The following is a 12,600-nucleotide window of genomic DNA, read 5'->3' on the forward strand; positions in this document are numbered from 1 at the left end:
TATCTAATCCTTTGTATAAGGACACAGCAAATATTTACAGCTTATTATACACAAGCAAGGAAAATAAAGGTAATTGGAGTATAGGCTGGATCTTGGATGGCTTGTTTTGATCTAAATACCAAATCATTTTGTTTCTCCCCAGTCTCAGTTTTTTTGTTTGTTTGTTTGCTTGTTTATATTTTAAAAAATATATTTTATTGATTTTCAGAGAGAAAGGGAGAGGAAGAGAGAGATAGAAATATCAAAAATGAGAGAGAATCATTGATCAGATGCCTCCTGCATGCTCCCGACTGAGGATCAATTTTGCTGAGAATTGAACCTGGGACCCGAATCTTCAGTCCACAGGCTAACACTCTATCCACTGAGCCAAACGAGCCAGGGCCCAGTCTCAGTATTTTTTAAAATACTAACATGAAATTTTATTGCTAGAAAATTGTTAATCCTTGTATTTACTACAATATATATAACAAATCTACAACCAACTTCATAATCAACGGGCAAAAACTACTTTCCCTAAAAACAGGAACACACAAGACTGTCTGCTTTCACAGCTTTTACTCAACACTAGAGACCCTGTGCATAAAATTCATGCACTGGGGGAGGTGGGGGGGGGGGTATGTGTGTTCCTCAACCTAGCCTGAACCCTCTCCAATCTGGGACATTCCCTTCACAATCTGGGACTGCTGGCTCCCAACCGCTCACCTGCCTGCCTGCCGGATTGCCCCCTAACCACTCCTGTGCCAGCCTGATCAATTCCTAACTGCTCCCCTGCCAGCTCGATCGCCCCAACTACCCTCCTCTGCTGGCCCAGTAACCCCCTATTGCCTTCCCCTGCCAGCCTGGTTGCTTCTAACGGCCCTCCCCTGCCAGTCTGGTTGCAACTGCCCTCCCTTCCATCTTTGACTACATGGGAGCAGCAAGGACATAAGGGTTAATTTGCATATTACCTCTTTATTATATAGGATAGTACTGTAAGTCCTAGCCACAGCAATCAGACAAGAAGAGAAAAAGGCATCCAAATTGGAAAGAAGGATGTAAAACAGTCATTATTCGCAGATTACATAATATTATACATAGAAAACCCTAAAGACTTCACCAAAAAGTACTTTTTTGGCAATACAGCAGGATACAAAATTAATACCCAGAATTTGTTGGCATTTTTATACACCAATAATGAACTCTCAGAAAGAGAAATGGAAAAAAAAATCTTATTTACCAGTGTAATAAAAAAAATTAAGATACTTAGGAATAAACTCAACCAAGGAGATAAAAGACTTATACCCAGACAATTATAGAATGTTGAAAAAGAAGATATAAATGAGTGGAACAATATATCATGTTCATGGACTGGTAGAATTAGTATCATTAAAATTTACATGCTACCCAAACAATCTACACTGAGTGGCCAGATTATTATGATCTCTGAACACAAGAATTAATGCATGGGTGGGGTCCAGGCAGCCTGGCCAGGGGGAGGGGTCGTGGGCCATTGGCCGGCCTGCCTGCTGGTTGAACTGGTTGAGGGGACAGTTTGCATATTAGCCTTTTATTATATAGGATATACACTGAGTGGCCAGATTATTATGCATTCAGAGATAATCTGGCCACTCAGTGTATAGATTCAATGCAATCCTTATTAAAATACCAACAGCATGTTTCATAGATCTAGATCAAACACTCCCATTTATATGGAAACAAAAAAAGATCTTCAATAGCTAAAGCAATTTCTTGAGAAAAAAAACAACACAAAGTTGGAGGGATCACACACTAATCAAAACAATCCGATACTGGCACAAGAACAGGTATATAGATCAATGGAACAGAACAGAACAAAAAAATCAACCCAAGCCATTAAGCTCAACTAATACTAGTAAATGAAGGAGGCTTGAAAATACACTGGAGTAAAGACAGTCTCTTAAATAGTGTTAGGATAAATGAACAGATACATATATAAAAAAAAAAAAAAAAAAAGGAAACTAGGCTACCAACTTACACCATATAAAAGAATAAACTCAAAACAGAAAAAAGCTGTAAACGTGAGTTGTGAAACTATAAAAATCCTTGTAGAAAACATAGGAAGCAAAATATAAGAAATGGCAAGTAGCAAAATTTTCACTGAATCAAAGCCTAGGCAAGAGAAACAAAGGGAAAAGTAAACAAATGAGACTATATCAAAATAAAAAGCTTCTGCACAGCAAAAGAAATCAGCATCAAAATGAAAAGGGAACCCATTGTATGAAAGAACATATTTGCCACTAATACATTTTTTTGATATATTTATTGAGTTTTTACAGAGAGGAAGAGAGGGATAGAGTTAGAAACATCGATGAGAGAAAAACATTGATCAGCTGCCTCCTGCACACTCTCTACGGGGGATGTACCCCCAACCCAGGTACATGTACTTGACCAGAATCGAACCTGGGGCCTTTCAGTCTGCAGGCCAACACTCTACCACTGAGCCAAACCAGCTTCAGCGCCACTGATACATTTGATAAGGGGTTAATATCCAAAATGTCCAGCTGATGTGGGTCAGTGGTTGAGCAATGACCGACCTATGAACCAGAAGTCCTGGTCAGGGTACATGTCTGGGTTGCAGGCTCGATCCCCAGTATGGGGTGTATAGGAGGCAGCTGATCAATGATTCTCTCTCATCATTGATATTTCTATTTCTCTCTTCTTCTCCCTTTTCCTCTCTGAAATCAATTAAAAAATACCGGTATATTAAAAACAAACAAACAATATATATATAAAGTACTCATACAACTCAACGAGAAGACAAACAACCCAAACAAAAATGGGCAGAAGACCTAAACAGGCATTTATTTCTCCAAGAAGGACATACAAATGGCTAAGAGATACATGAAAAAATGCTCAATGTCACTAATCATGAGATGCAAATTAAAACAACAATGAGGTACCACCTCAGATCTGCCAGAATGACTACCATTAACAAATCAACAAACAAGTACTGGTGAGGATGTGGAGAAAAGGAACCCTTAGTACACTGCTGGTGGAAATGTAGACTGGTAGAGCCACTATAAAATAGTGTGTGAGTTTCTTCAAAAAATTAAATATGGAACTGCTGTTTGACCCAGTGATCCCACTTCTAGGAATATAACCTAAGAAGCTGGAAGCGCCAATTAGAAAAGAATATATGCACCCCTATGTTCATAACAAATTTATTTATAAAATCTAAGTTATGGAAATTGCTCAAGTGCCTATTAGTAGATGAATGGATAAAAAATATAGTGGCACATTTACACAATGGAATACTATGCAGCTGTAAAAAAAGAGGGATCTCTTACCCCTTGAGACAGCATGGAGGGACCTAGAGAGCATTATGCTAAGTGAAATAAGTCAGTCAGTCAAAGACAAGTTTCACATGATCTCACTTACATGTGAAATCTAATGAATAAAATAAACTGACAAATAAAATAGATTCAAAGACATGGAAGCATGCAACAGACTGAGGAGCCTCAGAGGGAAGGGAGAAATCAACCAAAGAGATTATATACATATATGCATAACCCATGGACACAGACAATAGTGGGGTGAAGGCTGGGGAGGGGTCAGGAGTGGGGAGGAGGGTAGTCAATAGGGAAAAGGAATGGGGACACCTGTAACAATAAAGATAAATTTAAAAAAAATTTTAAATGTCAATTATATAACTCCCCACTTACTTAAAAACAGTGCTTTACCACTGGCAAACACATACTTTTATATTAATAAGTTTATTTTTATTAAGTTCATTATAACTCAGATAAACTACTAAAAATATTAAATGACAATATTCAGCATCTCTATTGACAAAATTACTACTTTTAAAGAACCAAAACAAAAACCCAACTTTCTTTTTTAATTAATCCCCACCCAAGAATATGCTATTTTTAAAAACTGATTTTAGAGAGTGAGGAAGAGACACAGAGTGGGAGGAAGGAAAGGAGACAGGGAGGGGGGGGGGGGGGAGAGAGAGAGAGAGGGAGAGAGCGAGCGAGAGAGAGCGAGGGAGGGAGAGCGAGAGAGAGAGAGAGAGGGGGAGGGAGGGAGAGGGGGAGGGGCAGGGAGAGGGGGAGGGGCAGGGGGAGGGGGAGGGAGGGAGAGAGAGGAAACATCCATCGGTTGCCTCCATACACAACCTGACCAGGGACTGAACCCACAATCTAAGTATGCACCCTGACCAGGAATGGAACCCACAAACTTTTGTTATATGAAACGACACCAACTGAGCCACCAGGGCCACTTTCTTTCTTTTAATGGGAAATAAATTGTCTCCGAAATAAAAAAAATAATGTTTAAATTTAGTTATCTAAACATCTCCTGTATTTAGAAGCTTTTCTTCAAAATTATTGTAATCCTTTAAGGGTGTGCTGATTCCAAGTGCACCTGAAGGATACTGCGAAAGGCTGTTTTCATATAGAATTTACTAGTTGCCCAGCACAAAGTCCGGGCATTGGGAGGGGGTGTCCCTCACCCCGGCCTGCATCCTTTCTAATCTGGGACCCCCTCGAAGGATGTCCTACTGCCGGTTTACAGGGATCGGGCCTAAACGGGCAATGAAAAGCCGGGACTGCTGGCTCCTAAGTACTCACCTGCCTGCCTGCCTGCCTGATTGCCCCAACCACTCTGCCTGCCGACCTGCTCACCCCCAACTGCCCCCCCCCCCCCGCCAGTTCTGCTTGCCCCAAATGCCTGCCAGCCTGATCACCCCCAACTGCCTCCCGTGCCAGTGTGCTTGCCCCCAACTGTGTGTGTCCCCCCCTCACCCCCCCATGGCCTGCTCACTTCAACCCCCCCCCCCCCCGCCGGCCTGATTATCTCCAACTGACCGGCACTTATGTCTGCTTGCCCTCAACTGGCTCCCCTGCTGGTCTTACCCCCAATGGCCCTGCCCCCTACCAGCCTGATCTCACAACTGCCATCCCACCCTGACCTGATCACCCACAACTTCCCTCCTCTCGGTCTCTAGCTGCCTCTACCTCGGCCCTGCCATCATGGCTTTGTCCAGAAGGACGCCAGAAGGTCTCCCAGTCTAATTAGCATATAACTCTTCTATTAGCATAGATTATTAGTATAGATAGAGGCCTAGTGTATGGGTTGGGGCCAACTGGTTTGCCCTGAAGGGTGTCCCAGATCAGGGTGGGGGTTCCCTTGGGATGTGGGGGAACCTGGGCAAGGGGCCTGTGGTGGTTTGCAGGCTGGCCACACCCCCATGAGGTGAGGGCACCCGCTGGAGGTGTGTGGCCAGCCTGGGTGAGGGGCTGAGGGCCACTGTCAGGCTGGCCACACCCCCTTCAGGGTGGAGGTCCCTGCTGGGGTGGTGGCCAGCCTGGGTGAGATGCTGATCTTTTTTGAGTTAATCTGTACACTCACCCTGATTGGCTGTTGGGCACAGCGGAGGTACAGTCAATTTTCATGTTTCTCTTTTGTGTAGATTATTATAAAAATATGTTAGTACTAAAATTGAGAATACTTTTGAGCAACAAAAGATTTCTTTAAAATATACTGATGATGCTGGGTTATATTTTCAGAGATTTAAAACCTAAGGCTCCAAATTGCAGCAGTTAAAATTATAATTTACTGATAATATTTAATAGTAATTCACATCTAATAAATGTGCTTCCCCAACACTTTAGCAAATCAGGAACAGACTAAGATTTATAGTATATAAATAGGATATATTTTCATATATTTATAAGATAGTGATTCTAATAAAGTGACTTTTAATATTTCTTTCTCTAATCCTGGTATTATTTTTGGTTAGCTATAACATAAATTTGTTTATAGTCTTCAAGACTGACAGTCTAATAATAATCTAGGAATTAAAAACTTTCCCACCTATTTATCTATACCAGAATATTCCTTCCTAGTAGTTTTCTTCACACAAAGCTGGTTTTTGGTGGTTTGGAGTCTTAAAATTTTTTTTCTTTTAATATATTTTATTGATTTTTTACAGAGAGGAAGGGAAAGAGATAGAGAGCTAGAAATGTCGATGAGAGAGAAACATCGACCAGCCGCCTCTTGCACACCCCCAAATGGGGATGTGCCCGCAACCAATGTACATGCCCCTGACCGGAATCAAACCTGGGACCTTTCAGTCCACAGGCCAACGCTCTACCACTGAGCCAAACTGGTTTCGGCTGGAGTCTTAAAATTTTATTTGCCTTTCTTATATCTTCTTTTATGAAGAAGAGATACATTTGTTCATGCCTTCCCTAGGAGGCTTTGTAGAGTGTGCATTTCCTTTATCTGGGTGGGTAGGAATTTTCATTTAATAGAGAAACAAAACTGATTTATATAGTTTAGTTAGCCTGACATAATTAGGTGGGCCTGCTTCAGATCAAGAAAAAAAACAGAGAATACTCTAGATTGGAATTAAAAATGTACATACCTTTTATCAATGTTAAATTGTTATTTATAGTTGCTTCTTTCACTAGAATCATTGCTTGAACGTACTCTGTTAAGGAAAGGAAAAAAGAATGAAAGCTATCAGCAGCAGCATCACCTTTATTCAAGGTCCCAGCTACTGTGCTAAACAATTTACATATTTTATCTCATTTAATCTTCACAACTCCTTAGGTTCTTACGAGTATTTGTACTAGAGAGAAAGAAACGGAAGTTTAGAGGTTAAGCTATTTATTTTAGGTTATTTCGCTAGGAAGTGGTATTGCATTCAAATCTAGGTATATCAGTCCATAAAGGAATGGGGCTGGAATATGAACCAGTAGTTTTATTGCTAGCTTTACCAAGTGGCCAGATAAGTTTCTATTGAATGAGTACAAAAAAAAAAAAAAAGTTTTACATAAATGTTAAAGACACGCTTTACAATTAAATATCCATTGCATTTTGTAGTTATTTACTACATTCTTACAAGTTAATATCTTTTTAAAGTATGATACTTTGTAACACACTGTGTAATATGAAGCAAGAATTCTCGTGATCTGTCCGCAATGTGTTAAAATTTTTCATTTTAACAGTACTATTTTTTTGACAAGCACATAATAAATTAATGTTATAAGAACACCCAAAAGTATTCAGAATAGTCTGAGAAAAAATAGTCTGGGGAAAATCTGCTTGAAAATCGTATGTCCTGATGGAATGTGGAGGTTTCCACATAAAAGTTTTTTGTACTACAACCAACCAGAGATGAAGAAAAATAAATAAAAAACAAAAACCTTGGATGACTGAATGAGTACCTATGTAGAATTCATGTTTTGTTTTCAGAAGACTAGTAAGGCAAATTCTGCTTAAAGGAGGCAAAATACAGTTACATGTATTTATATATATATACACACACACAAACACACACACACTAGTTGTCACTGTATGATGGAATAATGGGTAATTTTTGTTTTTTGCTACATATACCAAATATACAATAAGCAGATATTATTTCTGCAATATGCACGTCCCAAAGAAAAGATAAAAAGAGAAAACAAAAATGGGGAGTAGGGAGTAATAATAGGTAGTCTGAGATAATGACATAAATGCAGTAGCTATTATCTTAATAAAAACATAATATTCTAATTAGACTGGACAGCCAAATGACCTGGACGTCATTCCAGACATACTTCCAGAAGAAGCCACTGCAGCGGAGGCTGAGGCAGAGGTGGTTAGGGGCAATCAGCCAGGCAGGCAGACTGGTTAGGGGCGATCAGGTAGGCAGGCGATCAGAAGCCAGCAGTCCCAGAACTGGCAGTCAGAGATCCCCTAAGGGGTCCCTGATTGTGTGAGGGTGCAGGTTAGGCTGAAGAACCCCTCCCCGACCCCAGGCACGAATTTAGTGCACTGGGCCTCTAGTTTAAAATAAGCATCTTCCCCAGTTTTACAAAATAGCCATGGTATGGTAAAAAGCAAGTTTTTATAGAAGCAGACATACTAAAAAGCAAATAGAACTGATGTTATGTTGTTAAAAACAGAAATAATTTGACTTTTAAAACAAACTACTGGAAATAGAATCATACTGTATGCCAACAGGTAATATTAAGTATTAAATGTACTAAGTTTTTATTGCTTCATACCTTTATTTGTGGCAGACCCATTTTTGATCTTCTGCTTCAGTGACTGCAGCACATTTTGCACTTGCTCAAATATGATATCCACTTTTCCATCATCCTCCAGTTCCATCCAGAAAGTTTTTGCATCCCCTAAGTATAAATCAGTGAGTAGTCTAAGTCCTCAATAGAAATAAATTGTAGCCCTGATTGGATAGCTCAGTTCATTAGAGTATTGTCCCCATATGTCAAGATTGTGAGTTCAAACCCCAGTCAGGGCACATACAGGTTATCAACTAACGAATGCATAAGTGGAACAACAAATTGATGTTTCTCTCTCTCCCTCAAATTTATAAATAATAAAAAAAAATTTAAAAAAATAGACTGTAAGGCCCTGGCTGGTTTGGCTAGGTGGATAGATCATCAGCCTGCGGACTGAAGGGTCCCGGATTCGATTCCAGTCAACGGCACATGCCCAGGTTGCAGGCTCGATCCCCAGGAGGTGGCCGATCAATGATTATCTCTCATCATTCATGTTTCTGTCTTCTCTCTCCCTCTCCCTGCCTCTCTGAAATCAATAAAAATATATTAATAGATTGTAATTTTCCCATGGCATATGTTACAAACAGTCTGTTTGGTTTATAAATAAAATCAAGTTTTAATTATCTTTCACATTCTTTGAGGAAGGTGATTTTGGTAATTGTTTCTTAACAAAAAACTAGATACAAGGAATATGATCTAGTATGTCATTTGTTTCTACTAACTTAAATATGTTGATAACTTTAGTGACACTATTTCTTGACTGGAAAACAAAAGGAATAACTCATTCAAGGGTGGTAGTGGACATTCACAGACACATTAATTTAAAAACTTTAAGGAATATAACATCCACTGAGTATAGAGGTAGATGGTTTCAGAATAAAACATCTCAACAATTGTTAAAATAATTAAATGCCCAACAATAATGCTTTTTAAGCCAAAACCGGTTTGGCTCAGTGGATAGAGCGTTGGCCTGTGTACTGAAGGGTCCCGAGTTCGATTCCGGTCAAGGGCATGTACCTGGGTTGCGGGCACGGCCCCAGTAGGGGGCGTGCAAGAGGCTGCTGATCAATGACTCTCTCATGGATGTTTCTAACTATCTCTCTCCCTTCCTCTCTGTAAAAAATCAATGAAATATATTTTTAAAAAAATAATGCTTTTTAAAAATGACTTTTATAATCGAGCTGGTGTTGCTCAGTGTTTGAACACTGAACTATGAACCAGGAGGTTATGGTTCAATTCCTGTTCAGGGTATATGTCAGGTTTTGGGCTTGATCCCCAGCAGGGGGTGAGCAGGAGGCAGCCGATTAATGATTCTCTCTCATCATTGATCTATCTCTCCCTCTCCCTTCTTCTCTGAAAATAAAAATTTTTAAAAAAGATTTCAAAAGAAAATACCTTTTATACTACTTTAAAATAATAAAAAAAAATGTTTAAAAGTTTTTATGAAGTTATATAGACAATCCAAAATTTCATATGCCCAGCAAACTAACCCCTTAGAAACCTGCTAGAGAAATAATCCTTTCAAAGTTAAAAACAAGAATATGAGAAAGGCAGTTAAAATAAATTGGCAAAAGCAAAATCTCACTTAAAACAGATTTATAAGTAACGAAAATATCTTAAAATGTATTTATAAAATGTTAAAATTAATTAATGGGGACTTAAGCAAAAGAGGAATAACTGCACTTTAGAAAGGTCACTTGAGAAGCCATGAGGAAAGGATAACTTACAAAAAGCCACATTTTCCTTAATAAAAATTAAAAATCTAGAACCTGTAAGTTTGGCCATGGAGTGAGACTCTTCACTAGCCTAAGTCTCAGGGTCCTAACTAACTCTTACTGGCAGTCACCTTGCCAATAAAAGATGTCTGGCTAATTAGGGCTGCTGCCACACCAGCCTTAGGAGAGGTGCTGTTTCTGTTACCATTTGTACTACCTAAGACTGCCTACCATTAATTCCCATTGGTACAACTCAGACAATGCTTCAACATAGAAAACAACGTGAAGACAAAGGGGATGAGAAATGGTGTAGAGGCATGCAGGAGACATCACGTGGAGGGCCTTGTGTACAATGCCATGCAACTTCATTTTTATACAGAAGGCTGCAGAGAGCCACTCAAGAGGTTTAAACATCTTATAATGTGATTAAATTTGTTTATGTCACTCATGTGGTAGAGAAAAGAGGGAAGAGTCAAGAATGATTTCTAAGTTTCTGACTCAGGCAACTATATGTATACTATTGGTATTCATTTAGATAGGGAATTAAGGTAGAGGCACATATCAAAAATTCAAATAGGGTGAGTAAAATGGATACACAGGCTTCAGAGTAAGATCTGGTCCATATGTACAACTTTGGAGTCAATAACACACAACTGCTTGCTGAAGCCAGAGTAGACTATTAAGGAGAACGTGTAGGGAATGAGAAGAGGGTCTTCTGAAGAACATCAACATGTACGGGATGAGTACAAGAAAAGGAATCATGGAGACTGAGGGGCAAGGAGGTGGAAGAACAGGAGTGATTAACAATCTGTGCTTTGGAATTCAGATGTATATGGGTTTGAATCCAGCACTGCCACTTAATTAGGTGTGTGACTACATCTGTAAAATGGGAATAATAGCATCTACCTCAGAGTTTGATGTACACAGATAAGCACAGGACAGCAAGAAATTACTGTATATAATTTAACAGGGAGTATAGTCTTAGACAAAAGCAATTAATCTTTAAGTGTGGAGTTTTAGAGACTATTCACTAAGTAGAGAAAATATTTTCTGAAGCAGGGTTTCTCAGAATCCTTAAAATCATTAAGTTTTTCACTGATAGATAACTAACAAAAATCATTGCTTTTAGGCAAAACTTTTTGTAAAAGCACTTAACAAACTATTGTTACCATGTTTCTTTTTCATGGATAGGACTCAAACTTCATATTAGGGATTGATCTTTATTGAGGTGGACATTTAAAGGATTTTGAAAGGTATTTACAAAGAGCTTTCTGTAGCATAATAATCCTCTAGCTTGAGAAAACAAGCAGTGATACTGAAAGACAGCAATCAAGACTTACATGAATTTTTTTCAATGACTATCATTTAAAGCTGTTGGAAATGGCAATACATAATACCAAATTATTCTGACAGGAAGCAGGTACAACAAATTATTTAAAAAGTAAACAGGATAACACTAGCCGGTTTTGCTCACTGGCAGTGGTCGGCAAATTCATTAGTCAACAGAGCCAAATATCATCAGTACAACGACTGAAATTTCTTTTGAGAGCCAAATTTTTTAAACTTAAACTTCTTCTAACGCCACTTCAAAATAGACTTGCCACGCCATGCTATTTTGTGGAAGAGCCACACTCAAGGAGCCAAAGAGACGCATGTGGCTCACCAGCCGCAGTTTGGTGACTATGGGTGTTAGAGCATCAGCCTGAAGACTGAAGGGTCTTGGGTTTGATTCCGGTCAAGGGCACATACCTCAGTTGCAGGCTCAATCCCCAGCCCTGGTTGAGGTGCATGCAGAAGGCAACCAATTGATGTGTCTCTCTGTTTCTCTCCCCGCCACCCCACTTCCTCTCTCTCTATAAATCAATAGAAAAATATCTTTGGGTGAGGATTAACAAACAAAGTGAACAGGGTAAATGCTTAGTCTTGGAATAGATTAATAAAAGAGGACACTGACAATATAAGAAAATAAAGCCAATCAGAAAATACAGAAACTATTTGCTTGCAAAATAAATAAATGTAACTAAGCAATTCGTATTTGTTCTAGGTTTTTAATATATCGTTCCTTATGATATCTTTATTATCTCACACTGCTAGATTTATTTCTCATATTTCAGTGGCTCTTATTCCTCACTCTTCTTGATCATTTTTCTTGGTCTTCTAACTATGGAAAATTTAACCACAGTAATATTAAGAAAAGAGGTAACCAACCTCTCTGATAAATGAGATTAAGAGATTCAGTTAATAATATTCAGATAACTTTTTGAACAGAGACTAAATGAGTATCATACAAAGAAACATCTGACTGACTTTTATTTCAACAGCAGACTGTATAGATGGTTACTACAATATAAACAATTTTAGTTTCTTGCTCCTTTACTTATTTGTACATTGTATGCATGCTGAGGGTTAAAAGTATAAATAAAACAAATATTTCAGTATATGTCGCTAGAAGACAGTAACAAGAAATACAGGAGCAGGTACTTGAATTGAAAATCAAATTAGTATACTAACATTGCTGCTACCTGCCTTCAGAAATGAAGGCTGGTATGGCTCAGTTGGTTGAGCATTGTCCCAAATACTGAGGTTGCTGGTCCATGGTCAAGGCACATGCCCAGGTTTTGATCAGTGACATGCGGAGGTAAAAGATCAATGTTTCTCTCCCCCCCCCCTCCTTCCCTCTTTTCCTCTCTCTAAAATCAATAAAAACATACTTTTAAAAAAATCCACAATTATCGAAAGGCTATTAAAATATTCTTCCTTTTTTTAAAATTTCTTGTCTTTGTGAAGCTTCATTTTCTTTACACATTTTAGCCAAAGCAATATATTTGAACAGACTGAATGCAATAGATGTG

At 38.8% G+C, this 12,600-nt stretch overlaps 1 protein-coding gene across 11 annotated transcripts in view; it reads right to left on the reverse strand.

Moving 5' to 3' along the window:
• The window catches only part of LOC118730016 (histone-lysine N-methyltransferase SETDB2), a 94,372-nt gene that overhangs the window by 71,528 nt on the left and 10,244 nt on the right, over nucleotides 1-12,600 (reverse strand). For 10 of the 11 annotated variants that reach the window (XR_006742942.1, XM_045588654.1, XM_045588652.1 and 7 more), the window contains 2 exons: nucleotides 8,019-8,144; nucleotides 6,389-6,454 (listed from right to left, as the gene is read on the reverse strand). Coding sequence is in view for 10 of the 11 variants with exons in the window: in XM_045588654.1 (XP_045444610.1) it covers nucleotides 6,389-6,454; nucleotides 8,019-8,144 (192 nt within the window). In the remaining variant the exon portion in view is untranslated. The remainder of the gene's footprint in view (nucleotides 1-6,388; nucleotides 6,455-8,018; nucleotides 8,145-12,600) is intronic. The other variant, XM_036457671.2, reaches the window with a different exon arrangement.

The sequence above is a fragment of the Pipistrellus kuhlii genome, unplaced genomic scaffold, assembly GCF_014108245.1.
Source record: "Pipistrellus kuhlii isolate mPipKuh1 unplaced genomic scaffold, mPipKuh1.p scaffold_m20_p_3, whole genome shotgun sequence".
In the NCBI taxonomy this organism is placed as follows: domain Eukaryota; kingdom Metazoa; phylum Chordata; class Mammalia; order Chiroptera; family Vespertilionidae; genus Pipistrellus; species Pipistrellus kuhlii.